Source organism: Polypterus senegalus, chromosome 18 (assembly GCF_016835505.1).
Source record: "Polypterus senegalus isolate Bchr_013 chromosome 18, ASM1683550v1, whole genome shotgun sequence".
In the NCBI taxonomy this organism is placed as follows: Eukaryota; Metazoa; Chordata; class Cladistia; order Polypteriformes; family Polypteridae; genus Polypterus; species Polypterus senegalus.
Genome location: NC_053171.1, coordinates 92,879,571 through 92,898,583, shown reverse-complemented (window position 1 = coordinate 92,898,583; position 19,013 = coordinate 92,879,571). Strand labels below are relative to the sequence as shown.

The following is a 19,013-nucleotide window of genomic DNA, read 5'->3' as shown; positions in this document are numbered from 1 at the left end:
TTATGATACTTGTAAAGGTTAGCTTTGGTGTTTTTTTTTTATTCAGTTTTATTCTCTCGTTCTTTGTTCTCTCATGAACATATTAATACGACTCAAACCACTTTCACCTGAACACCAGCAAAACCAAAGAGCTGGTGGTGGATTTTAGGAGGCCCAGGCCCCTCCTGGACCCCGTGATTATCAGAGGTGACTGTGCAGAGGGTGCAGACCTATAAATACCTTGGAGTGCAGCTGGGTGATAAACTGGACTGGACTGCCAATACTGATGCTCTGTGTAAGAGAGGACAGAGCCAACTATACTTCCTTAGAAGGCTGGCATCTTTCAACATCTGTAATAAGATGCTGCAGATGTTCTACCAGACGGTTGTGGCGAGCGCCCTCTTCTACACGGGGGTGTGCTGAGGAGGCAGCATAAAGAAGAGGGACACCTCATGCCTGGACAAACTGGTGAGGAAGGCAGGCACTGTTGTAGGCATGGAGCTGGACAGTTTGACATCTGTGGTAGAGCGACGGGCACTGAGCAGACTCCTGTCAATCATGGAGAATCCACTGCATCCACTGAACAGGATCATCTCCAGACAGATGAGACCCCACACTATGAGACTCTTCAGTTCCACCCGGGGAGGGTAAACGTTAACATTATACAAAGTTATTGTCTGTTATACCTGCATTGTTATCACTCTTTAATTTAATATTGTTTATTATCAGTGTGCTGCTGCTGGAGTATAGGAATTTCCCCTTGGGATTAATAAAGTATCTATCTATCTATCTTATAGTGCCTTTCTCATCTATCTATCTTTCTATTATATAGTACCTATCACATATCTATCTATCTGTTATTTAGTGCCCTTCATTTCTATCTATCTATCTATCTAATTACACGATTCACTCGCTACTTTTCACCATGGTTCCAGATCTCCTATTGTTCTGCTGAAGTATGAGGTCACCTCATTTTGGCACCAAATCAACGATGAACATACTGGAATGGGATGGCATGCACTAAGCCAAACCTTGCAGACAGCATGAAATACGTAGTTGCCTGCACAATAGCTTGTGCTCTCCTTTGTGACAAAGAATACAAAATGGGGATGATATACCACAAAGCAGATCCCGGTTGTGGACAGTATGATTTGTCTTTTCTTCAGCAATGAATATTCTTTATTGTCTCTGGACATTATAGAAATTAAAATGACTTGCTGTGTGAAAATCTAGCCAGTCTTAATTTTGACTTAGGATGTCACAACAGAGTAATAGCATCGTGACTGGATCTCTGGGGGCGTCACACTACCCAACTGACTGTAACAGGCGCATGCTTTTTCTGCCTTCAATTCATTGTGATTTTCTTAGCAACTAAAAATCACAGAAAATGTTGTGTAATGTGATGCCAGCTTTAGGCGTCTTGGGTGCCGTAAAAGATCTGTGGCGCACTTCAGTACATGCTGAACAGGGACATTTACTGTGCAATAGTCACTTATCTTAACAGCAACGTCTTCCCCACTGAATTTGCCAAGGGAAGCTCTAATTGAAGTAAAAAGTCACTGAATCACCAGGGATCCATTTTTAATCTCCGTGCCTTTTCCTATTACAGTTCCCATTCCAAAAAACAGATTGTCAGTTTTCTTCGGGGCACTTTGGATGTTAGAAAAGAGGACTACACCTTCTTTGAACTGATGATTTCGACTAACTAATAAATTCCAGTGAGAAAGACCACACGGCATGCACTACAACCATTAGAATGTCGGTTTTGTACTGTGTAAGTAACATCACCGACCACAACACAGGCTTCAAGAGTGGGCATCTTTGTGAAATTTGAAATATGATCCAGTTTAAAAAGTAGCAGCCAGAGAGGACCACACTTCCTTCTCTGCCTTTTTTAGGCATTTGGGTGAGGATGAAATTAGTAGAAACATTTTTTAATAAGCTGTCTATGCTTTTCAAAAAAAAGAGAAAAAACCTGCAACAATTTTCATGCCAGTGGCCTCATTCATTTAACATTTCATTTCTTATTTTTGAATGAGCATGCAGGCCATTGTGAAAACTAGAGTTATTAAGAAGGGAGTTCCTTCAAAGTGTATATTCAAATGTATGTCTCCGGTGGACGAGTGCCAAAAACTACAACAAGCTTCATCCTGCTTATGTTGGCATGTGTCTCCTTGAAGCTGTTACAGCATTTTTAAACTTGACGCTCTCTTCACTGGCAGTTATTAAAATAAAGGCTTTGGATGGCTTCCCAAATTCATGAATTGGAATGAGCAGGTTCAGAATATGGATTAAATGATTTATATCCAACAAAACGAATAAGCACCTTGCATCATCAGACAAACAAGTGTGCTCCCCAAGATTCAATGTCGGAGCCATTCCTATCATTTGCTGGCTTTATTTCTTATCCTCATTTCAATTTTATTTATCGCTTCGCTCGCCAGCCCTCGTGTTTGTTTTTCCGGATACACACTTTTAAGATTTTTTATTTCTTTGAATTGTTGCTATTTCATTAGTTTCACTTTTATTTCAGAACTTCTGTAAAAACAATATTTGGAATCTTTCGAGTCCCAACGTGCTGAATCTTTTTAATGAGGTCAGCGAGACACGTGTTTAATGACTTTGCACCATAATTCAGGATAGCTCTCTCTGTTTGGAATTTCTGCACAGATAAAACGATCTTCATCATCGGCAGTTCATCATTTTTTTTGCAAAGTAACCAATAAATGCATGGGGGGTAAACTCCAATTTAGAAATTCTCTTGACTTAAACTTCAAAGTCTTACAATATTTACATACTTCTGACATATCACCTACGTCCATACATCGATTTCTATTCGCCTTTTCGTTATTTCTCTGAGTAATAATTTCTCTTTCTTTGCACTAATGAGATCTTTACTTTCTTTGTTTTGACACTTTTGTTTTTTTCTGCTTTCATATTCTGTATCTTGCTCTCCATGTGTTTCGCGCCTACGGTTTTTTTGAGTCTTTTGAATTTCAGTTTTCATTTTCTCTAACCTGCTCTGCCCCCTTGTTTTTTAACCTCTTTATGACGTTTTACGTTGTTTTCTACTCTGTCTTTTATTTCTGACCTCGCTTCATCCTGCTTTTTTTTTGACACTTGGTCCGTGGTGATTATTTTCCTTTTTCCGAGTAATAATTTCCGTTTGTTTGCTCTCCTGCAATCTTTACTTTTTTTTTTTATAGTTTCTAATTTTCCTACTTTCATATTCTTTAACTTTCTCCACATGTGAATCGCGCCAACTTTTTTTTTTTTTTTTGAGCCTTTCGAATTCCACTGCTTTCATAATCTCTAACCTGCTCTGCATGTGTTTAGCGCCAACGTTTGTGAACGTCTTTATGAAGTTCTACTTTGTCTTTTAATTCTGAGCCAGATTGGACCTGCTTTTATTTCAATTCCACTTGTTCCTGGCTGATTATTACTTTCCTTATTTTCTGAATTTGCACCTCGATTATTCTTTTTCTTTTTTGTCTTTCCAACGCTTTTGAGTCTGTTTTCTCTGCGTTGCTTTCTTCTTTGCTTGGTTGTCGACGCTTCATTTATAACGTATTGTTCCTTATATGCGCTGAGAGCCCTGGATCTGCGTCTGCTCAAAGCCAAAACATGGCTGAGTGTGTTGCTGCCCGTGCTCTTATTTATTTGTTAAGTATGGCATGTCTTGCAAGACTCTAATGTTCTATGTCATCGCGAGACGGCCGTGGGTCAATCTCTTGGTACAAAGTCTCCTGTTTAAGGTCCCTGCGAGACGCTCCGTGGCCAATCTCTTTAGTCTCGCGGGTCTTTTAAGTGAAGATCACGTCTCGTTGCCCTATTGTTTCTCTACAGGATTTTTTTTTTTATAATAGAAAGATATTATTTATTTAGCAGATGCCTTTATCCAAGGTAACTTACAAAACATGTCAAATACATACAAGAAATGAAGGTGCAAGCATCAAAGCAACACAGAACACGATAAAAAGCGGATTAGACAACTACAAAATTATACCTGAAGCTAGAATACTACAAAAACGAGTATCTTAAAGTCGTCGTCGGTGCAAAGGCAACTATCCTGCAGGACAGAAACTAAGCACTTCCGAAATATTTAATAAAAAGATGCGTTCTCAAAAGACACTTAAAACACAAATGGGTGCCATCTTTTCCACAGTTTTGGAGCAAGAGCAGAGAAACATTGTCCAGTCTTGGCATGTCTGACAAGAGGAGGGCCGGTCAGCAGAGGGGCAGAGGCAGAACGGAGACTTCACACCAACATGCAAGTAAGCTGTCAGCTTCAATGTGGCTTGTGACAAACATTTAACATCTTACTGACATCTATCTGTACTAGCTATAAAGTTAAACTATTGGGCATGGAAGCTCAAGAGCTAAGCCAAAAATGGCTTACAGGAACAAGACTAAGTATGGCTCCACACCATCAGGCAGCCATAGCACTCAAGTGTATGAGCGCAGCAAGTCAGTCTCAAAATTTTTCAAACAGCTCTTGTAGATTCCAACAAAGAACATTACAGTGATTCATAGAAATTTCATTTTGTGGAAACCATTTGGGTGAAGATTTTAACAGCAGCACTCTGTTTCCATGAACCTTTGGGAAGAGGTGAATGAAATGAAATGAAATTTGGTACCTTCATGGCATGAACGACTGCTTCGGGTTTCTGGGCTGAAGAGATGTAGCCTGCAGTGGATCCAGTGGGATCTGCCTGCCTTGTGGAACCCTATTGAAGAAAGAAAAGAAAAGTCAACTGAAAACATTGCACCGCAGGGAGGACACGCTCTTAAAGTGTCTGTCTGATGAAAGGGTCGTCATCAAATGAAAATATCTCAAGAGTGCTGAAAGAGTGAAAAAGCACAGGTAACGTGAAAAAGAAGTCTGAAAATGGACTACAATGGTGAAAGGGTAGGGTTACGGTAGTGGTGACTGAAGATAACTCTAGTGAGAAATAGAAACAAAAAGTACAAAATTAAACTCTTCTTCATAGTCCAATGTGGAATTCAAATCACTAACTCTGCGCAGACTGTTAATTTTATGTGCATTCCTGCTGCTAGCTCTCGGCATAGACATAGAATTACTACACGCCGCATGACCAGCAGCGTCGTACGTCAACGTCGCCGCCATATTGCGAGTGGCACTGCTGTGAAGTGAAGTAATGAATAATGAGCTGCTTGGGATTGGACAAACCGCTGTACGCTCCAAACCAGATCCCGGGGGATTACATTTCATAGGTAAGGCTGAACAATTGTTTTGGTTATATTTGACCATTAGAAAATCCCGTTTTTCACCTTACAATAAAATTAAAACAAGAAAATGACAAATCAAAAAGCAATAATTAACAAACAAACAAAGATAACTGGCAGTAACAGTGCAAAATACACAGTTGGTATGCCAGTTTGAAAAGAGAAGTTTTGAGGGCAGTTTTAAAATGCGTTATTGAGTCAAGCTGACGGATATGAGAGGGAAGAGAATTCCTGAGTTGACGAGCCCGATGAGAGACGCTCGAGCTCCCAGAGCACAGAGTCTGACGTGTAGTACAGAAAGTCGAGCTGCAGATGAGGATCTGAGTGAGCGAGAGGAGTGTCAGTCAGTTGGAGATCAGGGAGGTTGTGGAGAGCTTTAAATGTTCAGAGCGGGATTTAGGATCGTATTCTGTAGTTAACAGGGAGCCAGTGAAGTTGAGAGAGAATCGGTGTGATATCTTCAGTGGATTTAGAACAGCAGGTTATTGTCCTGGCAGCAGAATTTTAAAGAAGTTGTAAGCGATGGATACGTTTTTATGGGATGCCAGATAGAATAGCATTACAGTAATCTATACTTGAGAAGACTCGGGCATTAACCAATACTTCAGTACTGTGTTGCGTAAGAACAGGACAAAGTCCGAGAAATGTTACTTATATGGGAGGAATTATTTAATAATAATTATTATTATTTAATAATTGCCATTATTAGTGTATAAATGGATATAAATAATTGCATTTAAACGATTCACCAAACTCTGTTGTATGTAAACGATACTGTTTTAAACATTATTGTTTATTCATCAGAAAACCCGGTTTCCATGTCTACCTCAATTAGTTTAAATGGCACTTTTGCCACTCGCAATATGGCGGATGCGCTGAGGTATCATGTCGACTGGGCAACACAGTGAATGTGGCGTCTACCTATATATGTCTATGGCTCTCGGGATACAGTATCCAGACAAAAGTGCATCAGTCATCCTTGTATGCAAGCTCTCTCCTTTGGTGTCACTCACGATCGGACATTTCGTTCATCTTTCTATGCTTACGCTGATTTCATCGCACACCCTTATGCTCACCTGCAGATGTGAATTCGTATCTGATATTGACAAGCCTCAATGACGTCACCATATCACTGTTTGCTAACATCTAACAGCACAACTCTGGGCTGTGACTCCTCCTCTGACCCTAAGTCGTTTGTCACTAACCCTGCAGACTGCCGTACGCTCAACAGTATTCAGAACTTTGAATGTCACACCCTGGCTTCAGTCATCGTTCTGAATGGGTGTCGAGAGTGGAAAGCTACTTCTGTATCTGAAAACTGGAAATGCTGTTAATAATTTCACTTTTCTATTTGGGACTTCATCAAAATCTCTTCAGGCAAATTAAGTGTTTACAGGTCCAGCAGGAAACAAGAAATTATTGTTCGGCTTTTTTTAATAAGAATATAGGCATAGTACCATATCAAAGTAATCTGATGTCCAATAAGGCTGCTGTTAACAATGATGGAGACAGAAATCAACCCTGGATCAGGTGCAATTACCATATCGCATGAATAGAGCACCTCCAGCGAACCCAATAGGCTCATCTTTGGGATGCAGAAGAGATCCAGAGTACTCCCAAAAAACCACTGTGACAAGAGCAGGATGTGCAGACTCCACGCAGGCAGCAGTCAATCTGAGATCTGAAACAAGTGTGCTGAAGCTGACGAGTAAACCTGGCTTTAGGAAAGGAAAGTAGACTGGGAGACCCCATGACACAGAGAGAGCAGGCAATGATTTGAACCCATGCTTCTGAGAATCAACACTCAAGATAGGTTTGCATCTCTTTACAAAACCAAAGTAGCTGCAAAACATGGGGAGAACGTGTAGAGTGCATGCAGGCAGCGTCCTGAAACTGTGAGGAGTCACCTAGCAATCTAGCAGCCATGACTTTAGGAAAATCAAAGTACAGGGAGAAACCTCACATGAACACATAGAGAATCCACGTGGACATTGACCAGGGAATGATGTTTTCAGCCCAACCTCTTGGAGAAGCTGACTGGTAACCTGGCCTGTTGCTGTTTTTGAGAAATTGAAATTCCTGCAGAAAACCGCACAAGCACAAACCCTACACAGTTAGTTACTAGGCTATGACATGAACCCAAGTTCTTGAATGTTAGCATATATGCCAATATGCCAGCCAATAAAACTAACACACTTAAATTCACTAAGCATTCATTCCAGTCCACCTCCAACACTTATACTGTGGGTATAGAAAAGAACCCCCCCTTTCGAAATATTCCCATTTTTCCTGCTTTATAGCCTTAAATGTAAACACACAAACTAGTATTTTTTCCAGCATTACTGGAAAACACTCTAACATCCAAGTGAAAGATATCACAGCTACAGCTCAGAAGAATTTAAAAAAATCAAAAACAAGAAATCCTGAGATGAATAAAGGAAGCCCTAAACTCAATCAGGTGGCAGTGCCCACCATTTCCATTGCAGACCATGGTTACTGTGATCAATTGTAATGAGTGTGATTAGTGAAGCCGTTCCTGGTCCATTCGTTCCCTTGCTTGGTAGTGCCATTGACCACACACAACTGACTATGGGTGGCAGGCCACTTTCAAAAGATCTCAGGGATAGAGCTGTGGACAAACCTAAGGCAGGAGATGGAGACAAGAACAATCTCAAAGGCTTCATCAATCCCAAGGAGCTCAGTAAAGCCCATCATAAAGAAGTGGCAAGTGTTTGGTACGACTAGGACCCTTCCTGGATCCTCCAAACTAGACAGAAGAGCCAGGAGGAAACTGGTAGGAGAGGCTACTGAGAGGCCAATGGCCACTTTGAAGGAGTTACAGGATTTGATGGCAAAGAGTGGTCTCATTAATGGTGTGCATGTGACAACAACTTCACAAGCGCTCCTCAATCATGGCTTGTCCGGGAGGGTTGGAAGGAAAAAGCCACTTCTCAAGAAAGGTCACATTAAGGCTCGTTTGAGCTTTCCCAGAATGCACCTTGATGATTCTGATGCCAAGTGGAAAAAGGTCTTATGGTCAGATGAGACCAAAATCAAACTATTTGTCCTCAATACCAGACGGTCCACCAATGCAGCTCACCATCCACAACACACCATACCTACAGTAAAGCATGGAGGGGCAACATCCTGTCGTGGGGGGCCTGGGGCTCTCAGTAAGGTAGAAGGAAAAATGGATGGGGCAAAATACTGTCAAATTCTTGAGGAAAACCTGCTGTCCTCTGCCAGAAAGTTGAAGATGGGCAGAATGTTCACCTTTTAACATGCAAAACGACCCGAAGCACACAGCAACATGGACCACCCAGTGGCTGAAGGAGAAAAAAGTGAGTGTCCTCGTGTGGCCAGTCAGAGCGCAGACCTAAATCACACTGAAAATCTGTGGAAAGATCTTGAAGATAGCAGACCACCAACGCTCACCAGCCAATGTGACTGAACTTGAACAGTTCAACTGTAAAGAAGAGTGGGGGGCAAATACTGAGTGGGCTCAATCTAGATGTGCAAAGCTGATAGAGAAGAATCAACAGACTCAAGGCTGCCATTAAAGTAAAAGGGGGTTCAACAAAATGACATTCACATTTGGAGTGAGGGGTCCTTTATTAATCTCAGTAGGTCTCGTTTTTGATTTTTTAAAATTCTTCTGAATTGTAGCTGTGATGTCTTTCACTTGGATGTTAGAGGTGGCAATGAGTAAGTACAGCTGGGAAGAAATATTAATTTGTGCGTTTTCATTTAAGGTTATGAAGCAAAAAAAAAAGGGAATATTTCAAAGTGGGGGATTCTTTTCTGTACCCACTGTACACACACACACACACACACAGGTATATATGAAGATGCATCTTTTAAGTGCTTTTTTATCAACTGAGATAAATGAGTCCTCTCTAAAGGCTTCTGTCCAATTCCACAGTTTCTAAGGCTGTTTGAATTGTACACAATAGTTGGAAATTTATTACAAATACAAAATTGGCCAGATCTGCCATGAGATGTGTGGCAGGACAAGTTTTGTGGTGGCAAGGCTTCACTGGCAGAATGATGTGCCCTCGTAGATAATCTTTATTCTGTATGGCACATTTTTGAGTGAGTACTATAATAAAGAAATCGCACTTCAAAACAATAAGGAAACAGAATTGAATGTTTTAACTCAAAAGAAGCCTCGACAAATACTATAAAGGCTGTAAACAACAGACTTTTCCTAACTGCAATTATTCCTTTTTTATTTTAAAAAGGTTTAATTGAAGAAGGAAATTACCAGCTGAGCAGGGTGTTTTATGGTGGCAGGTGTGCAGAAGGCCTTCATTCAAAATGTTTACTTGAATATTGCTACTCGTCACTTGATGCAGTCACCTTGCTTCTCGTTCAGAAGCATTTCGAGTTTCACGGCGTGCCCCTAGGGTCTTGAAATCCTGCCAGTGAACTGAGTCAAGACTGCTTGCTGAAGAGCTTCAGTATAAATGCTTCTCATATGAATAATAGATAACGTATAATTTGAGCGATCTGCAAATTCAATGCAGGCTTTTTTTCAAATCTCGCAGCTATATGGTTCGATGCACTGAGTTTACTTCCTGTCAGGCTCGACGCAAACCTTTTTAGACTCAAGGACTTCCTAATGGCAGTTCATGCGGCATCGCTTTATTCGTGGAAACAGAAAATGCTCCCTTAGAAGTGTTTTTTATACTGTAAATATATATATCACACACAGACACATATAGTATATACACACACTGTAATAGACAACATGGGCTCACTGGCATCCCAGTGTGACGATGTGGGTTCATTCCATGCTCCCATCGTCCATCCGGGAGCCCTTGAACCCAACACCGTCTGTAATGTCACCGATGAGCTCGCAGTGAGGCACAACAATGGAGCAAGGGGATGGCGTACAAAAGTGCTTTTATTAAAAAACAACAGCAAAAAGAAACAATGTCCAAAAAAATAGTGCAGTGATTCAAAAGTCATTATAAATAAATAATCTACAAAAACAGAAGTGAAAAGTGGAGGTTAAAATCCATTAGAAAAAACTTCAAAACAACGAGGTTAAAATAACGCAGGAAGCAATCCTTTAAAAAAACAGAGCCTCGTGTCTTCTTTTTCTTCTCCCGTCTGGGCTTCTCAACAGGGGAGTCGCCCCACCTGCAGCTCACCTTCTCTGTGCCTGCTTCAGCTGATCGGATCGCCTCACCGACCCCTGGCTCCGACAGGCTCCTCCAGACAGCGACCAGGGCGCCCACGCTGAGGAATACGCACCCCAAGTCCCGACTGCCGCTGCCTTCCGCGGAGAGTCGTCCGCCTTCCGGTCACTCCTGCTCTTCAAAATAAACTCCGCGAGAGCGACCACTACGGCCAAACACCCAGGCTTCCTGCTCACTCGCTGGCTCGCTCGCTCTCCCGTACCGGCTTTCCCACTCTCGCCACTACTTCCTGCTTTCTTCCTGCAACCTCCGTTCTTTCTCTTTCCTTTCTTCTCTCTTCTTAGCCGACTCGCGCTTCTATTTATCAAGAGGGGGCGCGGCAGTCGTGGCAATCAGCAGCTCCTGGAAACAATTACGGACGTGGACCGTTTCTCACCTGTGCACTTAGGCGAGAAATGCCCACATCACAAACTCCTCAGGAACTGCTTCGGCCACACCCCACCATGCCCCCTCGCTAAGCCGCGAGTGCGGTGATTATTTATTAAAAATTGGCCTCTTGACGTGAGCTGTGGACCCGCTATACCACACCCGGCCGGGATGGAGGGTTCCTTACCTGGCCAGGAGGCCTTTTAATGGAAGCATGTGGGTGGACGGGCATCCGGACCAGGCTGGTTAATGGTGCCTTTCCTGGTCGGGAAGCCATTATAATGGAAGCTGGGTGGCAACATTCCTCTGGAGTGCGTCCTGTTCGGACACAAGGGAGTTGTAGTTTTGTTGGGCAGCCCTGTTAAGTTGCTAGGGGGAGCTACTGGAGGCAGGCTCTCCTGTCATAGAGACAGTCCGTCTGACCCAGAAGTGCTTCCCGGATGCCATGAGATAGCAACCGAAGTACACCCGGGTCCGGTAAAAAAGGGAGCTGCTCCACTTCACCCGGGGAGTCCTAAGGTTGTAGCTGTAGAGCGCGTGTAAGGTCTTTGTGGCAATAAATCTCCTTACTGGCATCTGGAACTGCATGTATGCTGTTGTGTCTGGGGTGCTGCAACGTCCTTTACTGGTCACAACGCACTGTATACAGTAAAGAAAATACGTGAACAGAGATAAAGAGGCAAAATATAGGGGCACAGACATGGACTGTATTCATGGTCATCACTCACTGGATCTCAATAATAAAACCTACACACGTTCAGACTCTCGTTTCCTTTTTAAGCTGAATGACCATCACATTGCCATGCAGAGTCTTGTGTTGGTCTGCTGGGTAAGGAGTGGCAACGGGAATGGTACTGTAAGGGTCACGTCATATAACATGAACAGCACACACATCATGCACTCGTCCAAAATGCATGTCACCGATCGTGTTAAGACCCTCAGATGACACTTCCTGTCCCTTTATACGTAGGCAGTATCTCCGATATAGATTACATTCTAAAGATGGGAGCATCTGCAGCCGCACTCACTATCTGGCCAGACCTGCCTAAAGACTGCAGGGTCATTTTCACTTGCGGTTGCATTAGATTAGCACCATCGCTTTCTAAAACAGCAGCAACACTTTTACTTAGCAGCTAGGAATAAAGTGCAGCGGTTGGCAGGCCAGCCCCTCGGAGAGACAGACTGCCTGCATTTCTGCTCACGTATAACATGGCAATGAGGGCAGGAATAAAGAAAAGTGTGGAGCTCAGGGTTAAAGGCTCATTTAAACGGTTACTTCTAACCCTGTCTTCATCTCTGTGCTAACTTCTTCAAGCACACCAGCAGCAGAGATAGATAGATAGATAGATAGATAGATAGATAGATAGATAGATAGATAGATAGATAGATAGGATAGATAGATAGATAGATACTTTATTAATCCCAAGGGGAAATTCACAAGCCCCTCTCCATCATTTTTAGTCCCCTGCCTACAGTACAATCATCACGCTTAATCAACTGCAGGATACAAGCTATGCACTAAAATGGGTTGCAGACGAGTTATTTTCTTAAATACGCAATGGATGCCAGCTGACGTCACCCCAGCCCTCATTTAGATCACTTTCACTTCTTTTTTGCAGCACCAGCTATCAAGTAATGATCACAAACACGAAATGCGGCTGTCAAATCAATTCGATTCAAATTAGACATCTGCAGCATGCCCCTGCCTCTAATTAGAGTAATCATTGTGTTGCTAAGAGGGAATTGATCGGATTAAAAATAAAATCCTGATGAAATGTATTCATCTAGAGATTTTTTTGCCCTGATATGTACTGCCAAGTCAAGGTCAAACCGCTGTCAGTTATCTGCACATCCAAATAGCTGTCCTCTTTTAATCCTTTACAGTCTGTTTGGATCACGGGTGTCAAACTCCAGGCCTGGAGGGCCGCAGTGGCTGCAGGTTTTCTTTCTCACCCTTTTCCTAATCAGTGTCCAGTTTTCGCTGCTGATTAACTTCTTTTCCCTCTATTTTAATAGCCCTGTTTTTAAGGATTAAGTCATCTGAATTGATTCTTTTCTTCATTAAATGACAGCCAAACAGAAATGAGACGTGAAACGAGCCAACAGATGACCAGCTAAATTGGGGCTTCAAACTCCAAACAGTTCCTTAATGAGAAGCTGATTCCTGCTGTTAATTAAACCAGTTATTCAATTCCACGGCTGGTTGCTGCTCTCTTTTTGCCACAGCAGACATTTCTAAAACTGTTGATATTCGTTTTTTTTTTCTAAGAACTCCTAAAATGTTTTGGTAACCTGAGGGATCAACCTTACTGAGACCCTCATCTTTATTTTCAGATTTTGTTTGATGTGTACAGGTGAGCTGGTCATGCCCTGCTTGTTTTATGTCTCATTGCTGTCCTGCTGCTAATTAAGGAAAAAAAACAACTGAGATATATATATATATTACACACACACTGAGTATACTTTATACATAAAAGTTATGTTGTCATACCTTGCATAACTGAATAACCTTTATGGCACAATAACAATTCAATACATTTATGGTCACTTCAGTATTTGGATTTAATAATCGTCATGTGGGAAAAGGCTGACTCGCATAAATAAGTAGAGCCGAATAATGCAGTCAAGGAGCTTTTGAATTCAGCCGAGTGAAAAATGACGGCTGTCCGATTAACTGCGATTTTAGTTCCCTCTCCTTTCTCTTTCTCAGATCGCTTTTCGGAAAGGAAGTCGGTTTCGTAGTTTTTATAAACAGTTCGACAGTGCCTTTTCACATTTTCCTTCTTAGGAATAGCAATGATAGATTGACAGATCAGACAAACGCACTTCGATTGTGACATTGTGAGAGAAAAAAATCCTCTTCCAATTCCACCTCCAGCCCATAACCAACAATTTTTTTTTAATCCCTTCTTTAGTCGATATAAATTGGAAGGCTAACTAGATCACAGCCGGAGTTTTGTGTTTGATCGTGCGTGCGGGATGACCAGAGTGTTAGAAGAGAAGAGATCTCAGACTGGCCGCCCTGTATGTCAATCAAGTGGCAAATGCCATAGGGAGGATATACGATAGACTAATGTTTAAAAAAAATTTTTTTGGAATGCAACGCGATCTACCTGCACTACCTTTGCGATCGACGCATTGGGCACCCTTGTCCTAATCCATTAACAGCTGTGTTTGGTGTTCTTCCAGATGGGTTTAAAGTGGCAATGGACAAACAAAGCGTGATGGCCTTCACTACACTATTGGCACGCAGACTTATTTTGCTAAACTGGAAGAATCCTAACTCTCCTCTTTTAAGTCAGTGGGTAACTGATGTTTTATACTATTTATAATTGGAAAAAATCTAATTCTCACTTAGAGGATCTTTGCAGAACTTTTTCCAAAACCTGGCAGGATCTAATCAATAATATTTTAGAATAAGAAGGAGTAATTCTCTCTGCATTTCTTTCTTTTTCTTCTCCATTCATCTCTATCGCCCTATTAAACTCATCAATGTAGGTATGCTTACAAGCTTTAAGCTTTACTCCATTGGCCATGCTCTCTTTCTCAGGGGTGGGGTTTGATTTATTTTCAATCCTATTTTTGGTAAACATTGATCTATTTGTATGGAATGATTACAATAAAATTAATAAAATGTAAAAAAAAAAAAGAAAAAACAAAAGAATGAAAACCTGCAGCCAACTGCAGTCCTCCAGGACCGGAGTTTGACACCCCTGGTTTAGATGAATAAGACAAAGTGTCACCCAGCATACGAAAGGAGGCATAGCTTCATTTGAGCATACATTTCTGGAGAAGAGAGAATTTAAAAATTTGCTGAAATGTGATAAACACATTAAGTGAAACATCTAAAAGTGCTGATTTACCAGGAAAAAAGTGTGCAGCTGCATTTAAACAGTTAGCGTTGTGTGACTCCATAGCAGTTAGTGCGCATACTGGCGAGGGCAATGGGCTTTGAGCTGAGTAGGTCACTTAATATTCCTGTGCTCCAATGAAGAAATAATACAAGTTACCAATTGTAATGTATTTTGCAATATACCCCTGGTAAATATGTCTGTTCAATGTGCAATACTAGATGAGGGATTTTTATAAAATTATACAGTGCAATGCTGAAGTCCACTGGCACACCAGTGCCCAAACTGTTGCCACACAGGTTTCCAATTACGTATGTGCTACCTGGTGACACAAAACCCCCAGGCATAACATACAGTAGAATATTCTCCAAATGGCACCAACCATGTAGCAGACAGCACAGAGATTAAAAAAAAATAATAATAATTGTAAAAAAAGATAAAGCAACCAACTTGAGAACCCAACACTGCACAGTCCCTAGAAATAAACAACAATAGCATTTCTGGTGTGAGAAGACAGCCCGGACACAAATAGACGGACACCGGCAGTTCTAAAAAACACACACGTTTTATTCAACAAGGTCCCGCAGTCCAAGTCCCGCACACACACGATGCTCCAGCACCAAACACCCTTCAATTCCTGGGCCTATCAATGGTCCTCCTTGGGCCGCCTTTCCTTCTCACTCCCAAGCGTTGCCTTCTTCCACCCAACTCCGACTCCTCGACTGTAAGGAAGGCGGCCCCTTTTATATTCACCCAGATGTGCTCTACGTGCTCCCTGACGTCCTTCCGGTGACACTCCCAGGTGTGGCGGAAGTGTAGACATTCCGGGCTCTATGACGCTCGGGGTGCCCCCCGGCCCGTTCCCATGGTCCCCACACTAATCAGGACGGTTGCCCCCTGGTGGCCCAGGGGATGTATAGTCCGCCTCCCGTTCCTTCCAGGTGTCTCAGGTGGGTCTGACCCCCAGCCACCTGCCACACTGGGTATACTTCCAAGATCCATAGAAATGTCTTTTCGTCGTCTCACAGTTTTAACCAGAACTGAAAAGTTAAGCATTTTTCAGAAAAAAATAATCATAAAACCAAAAAAAGGATGTAAAGAGAATCGGGTTCATTCCAGTAGACTGCTGATGGCTTGAACTGCCATCACTGTCTTCCAGTGCCTTCGGGTCTGAAGTCGAGACAACAGGGTTTTACCCCAGCCTGTGTCTGAATTTAAAAGTAGTCAGCAGTCAAAAGAGAGTGAATGGATCGTGGCGGGGATTACAGTGATCCCCCGCTCTATGGCGGTTCAGATATCGCAGAAAAATGCAATAAGTACATCCTACCTGTGGTGTACTTTACAGTCAATTCATAACAAAGCAGTCACTATGGTAGACAAAGAGTTTCGCGTTACAGTACCCAGATGATTTCTTACAAGGCCCGCTATTAACTGAAAGAGGAGACTCAACCAATCAGAGTGGGATTTTCATTCTCTTGGGCTCTGATTGGATGCTGCTAACGTGGTGTGGTAACGTGGTAAGAACAGCAAGCGTGGGTCCCCGACACATCTCAGTTCTCTGCGTATCGCGTACCTTGCTTGTGGTCCGATTGTTGTGAGCAAACTTTTTGTGAACTTTTCGTTTTGTTTTAAGCCCTACGATGGCTCCCAAGTGTCCTCCATCCTCTAAGAAGGGAAGGAAAGCGTTACGCGGACGACGCTCGCCATCATGGCTTGAATGAATCGACGGTACGCTGCATTATTATATTATTATTATGTTACTCATATCTTTAGCCCGACATCCACATATCATATGTGTTCACAACGTGTGTTTTAATAAGTTTACTTGTGTTGAAAGTGGGTGGGAGGGATATTTTAAGGCTTAAACTGTAAAAAAATGTTTATTTATATGGTCTTTCTATAGCGCGGATTTTCACCTATCGCTGATGGGTCTGGAACGTAACTTCAGCGATAGGCGGGGGATCACTGTATACAGATTTCATTCAATGAATGTATGACTGATTGAGTCCTTTTGTTGATCTTGTATGACTATTCTAAGGACACACACAAGTAAGATTTTCATTATCCTACATACTGTACATGTGATGACTAGAACTTGCATTAACCATAAAATAAATGGGCAGACAAATTGAACAAAACAATCCACTGTAACCTCAGCTTAGTGTTAAACTACTGTTCTGTACAAAAGAATTGCATTCTACACAGGCAAAGTAAGTTCACCGAGATCCTTAGCTGCTTCACATTTTGGCTCAAAATCAAGTAATTTCTTGCAGGTCTCTTGCTTGACTTCATTACCATCATATCTCGGCTTACTCTACTTTCGTAGGATCACAGAGTCAGCATTGTCACCTGCACAGATTAGAATTCAATTCTTACTTAGCACGGTAGTCTGCTCACTATCTATTTGAAAAGAAATCTTGGAAGTTGCTGTACAAAAGAACTTCAGCAAAGGTGCACCAGGCAGGTAAGTGAAAAGCTTTTCAGTCGTGAAGATGGGTGCCTGGGAAGCCATTCTTACAGACCTCTGCTAGCTTCTGTGTCCAGCTCTTGAGATCCACTGAATGCACTTTAAGTGCTGCTCATCTCTGCACTGAGGGTCCTTCAAACCGGGACCTCTCAGAGAGAACCTGCAGGCAGGTTGAGTGAATGTCAAACTAATCTTAGGCTGCCTGATTTTGATCACCGCCATTGTCCCAGCCTGCTGACAATACATCTGGATTTTCCTCTAATCCCATTTCTTAGGGGACTAAAAATATCGGATCTAACCTCTATCTCGGTCTTCTCATTTGGAAAGAAACCTCTTTCTTTTTTTATATTCCAAACTTGCCGTTCATTTGCCATTTTAGCAAAGTTAATCATGGGTGATGTCCTAATGTTTGTGTGACATTATATCCTACCATAAAAGGATTATTGAGGGTGTTTGCTGGGTGGTGGCATCGCGCCCATTCACAGCTCTGAAGTTTAAGATTATCTGTGATTCATAAAGCAGGGTGTGAGCAGAAGGATTTCATGCATATGGACCTTTTATAAACCACTCACTTTAAAGAAACTTTAAAGAAATAATTATACATTCAGATTTAAGATCATACAGCATACTATTGGTTACTCTGCAGTTTTGCATACATTTCCATGTCTTCCTACTCAAACATACATGAGCTGCACACCAACTTTTATTTCTATCCGTCCACTTTAACACTTTTGCACATACTAACCACTTGTTCACATTTTATTGTTTTAGTTAGTCCTCTTCAGGAAATTTGGGTCGATGGAAATAAAACGACTGCGGTGTGCTGGCACCCTGCCCGGGATTTGTTTCCTGCCTTGTACCCTGTGTTGGCTGGGATTGGCTCCAGCAGACCCCTATGACCCTGTAGTTAAGATATAGCGGGTTGGATAATGGATGGATGGAAATAAAACCACACAGCCTTCATGGACAGTTTTCTTTAAACTATCATACGCAGTATTAACATGGGTAACAAAAATGTAATTCACATGTATGAATCAAAATAAGCTCCCGCCACACTCCACCCCGTTACTGGATCTGAATGAATCTGGTCACCACACGTCAGGATGAAACTATTTCTTTACAGCATATACCATGTGGATTTGGTAATAATAATGACATTACTTATTTGTATTATTTTCATTATCTCAATTCATAAATAATTATAAAGACTTTTGCTGTAATGTATCACTTATGACAGTATATAGAGTAAGAAAAGAGTATCAGCCAACTCCACTTACTATCATCACTCAAGCAGAATATTGCAATGCAGGTTTTAAGACAAAAGAGCCCAGCATCCTAAATTAACATCCCACAGTTATAAGAAGAAGAGGGGCCCACACAACAGGACTTTTCAGAGCTACTCATGCATGAATTCATCTCACAAGAAAACCATTTTGTTCTGATCTTAATTAATTTAAAATTTAACTCCCTCTTTTGGAAGATAAAGCCAAGCAAAACAAAGAACACATTTCATTACACTCCTGTATCTCGAAAACTGCTTTGGTGTGTTATTCTTGTTCTAATCAACTTGAAATTCTTCTCTACTAGTTCTGGGTGACCCAAGGGCATGCCTGGCATTTCTTGCAATATGAAGTTGAAATACCTGATTTGTAATATATAGTTACTGTTTGTTTTTTTTTAAGATACATACAGTGGGTATAGAAAATAATCCCCCCCCCACCTTTGAAATATTAAATTTTGTTTTACAGCCTTAAATGAAAACACACACAAAACAATATTTCTTCCCAGCTTTACTTACTCAATGCAACCTCAAACATCCAAGTGAAAGATGTCACAGCTACAGTTCAGAAGAATTATAAAAAAATCAAAAACAAGAAATCCTGAAATGAATAAAGGACA

The 19,013-nt window shown here is 41.7% G+C and overlaps 1 protein-coding gene across 1 annotated transcript in view; it reads right to left on the bottom strand.

Annotated features, from left to right (window-relative positions):
- Positions 1–19,013, bottom strand: part of LOC120518423 (coiled-coil domain-containing protein 85C-like) — a 70,255-nt gene that overhangs the window by 12,509 nt on the left and 38,733 nt on the right. Inside the window, exon 5 of the mRNA XM_039741205.1 lies at positions 4,617–4,706. Within this exon, the coding sequence (XP_039597139.1) occupies positions 4,617–4,706 (90 nt within the window). The remainder of the gene's footprint in view (positions 1–4,616; positions 4,707–19,013) is intronic.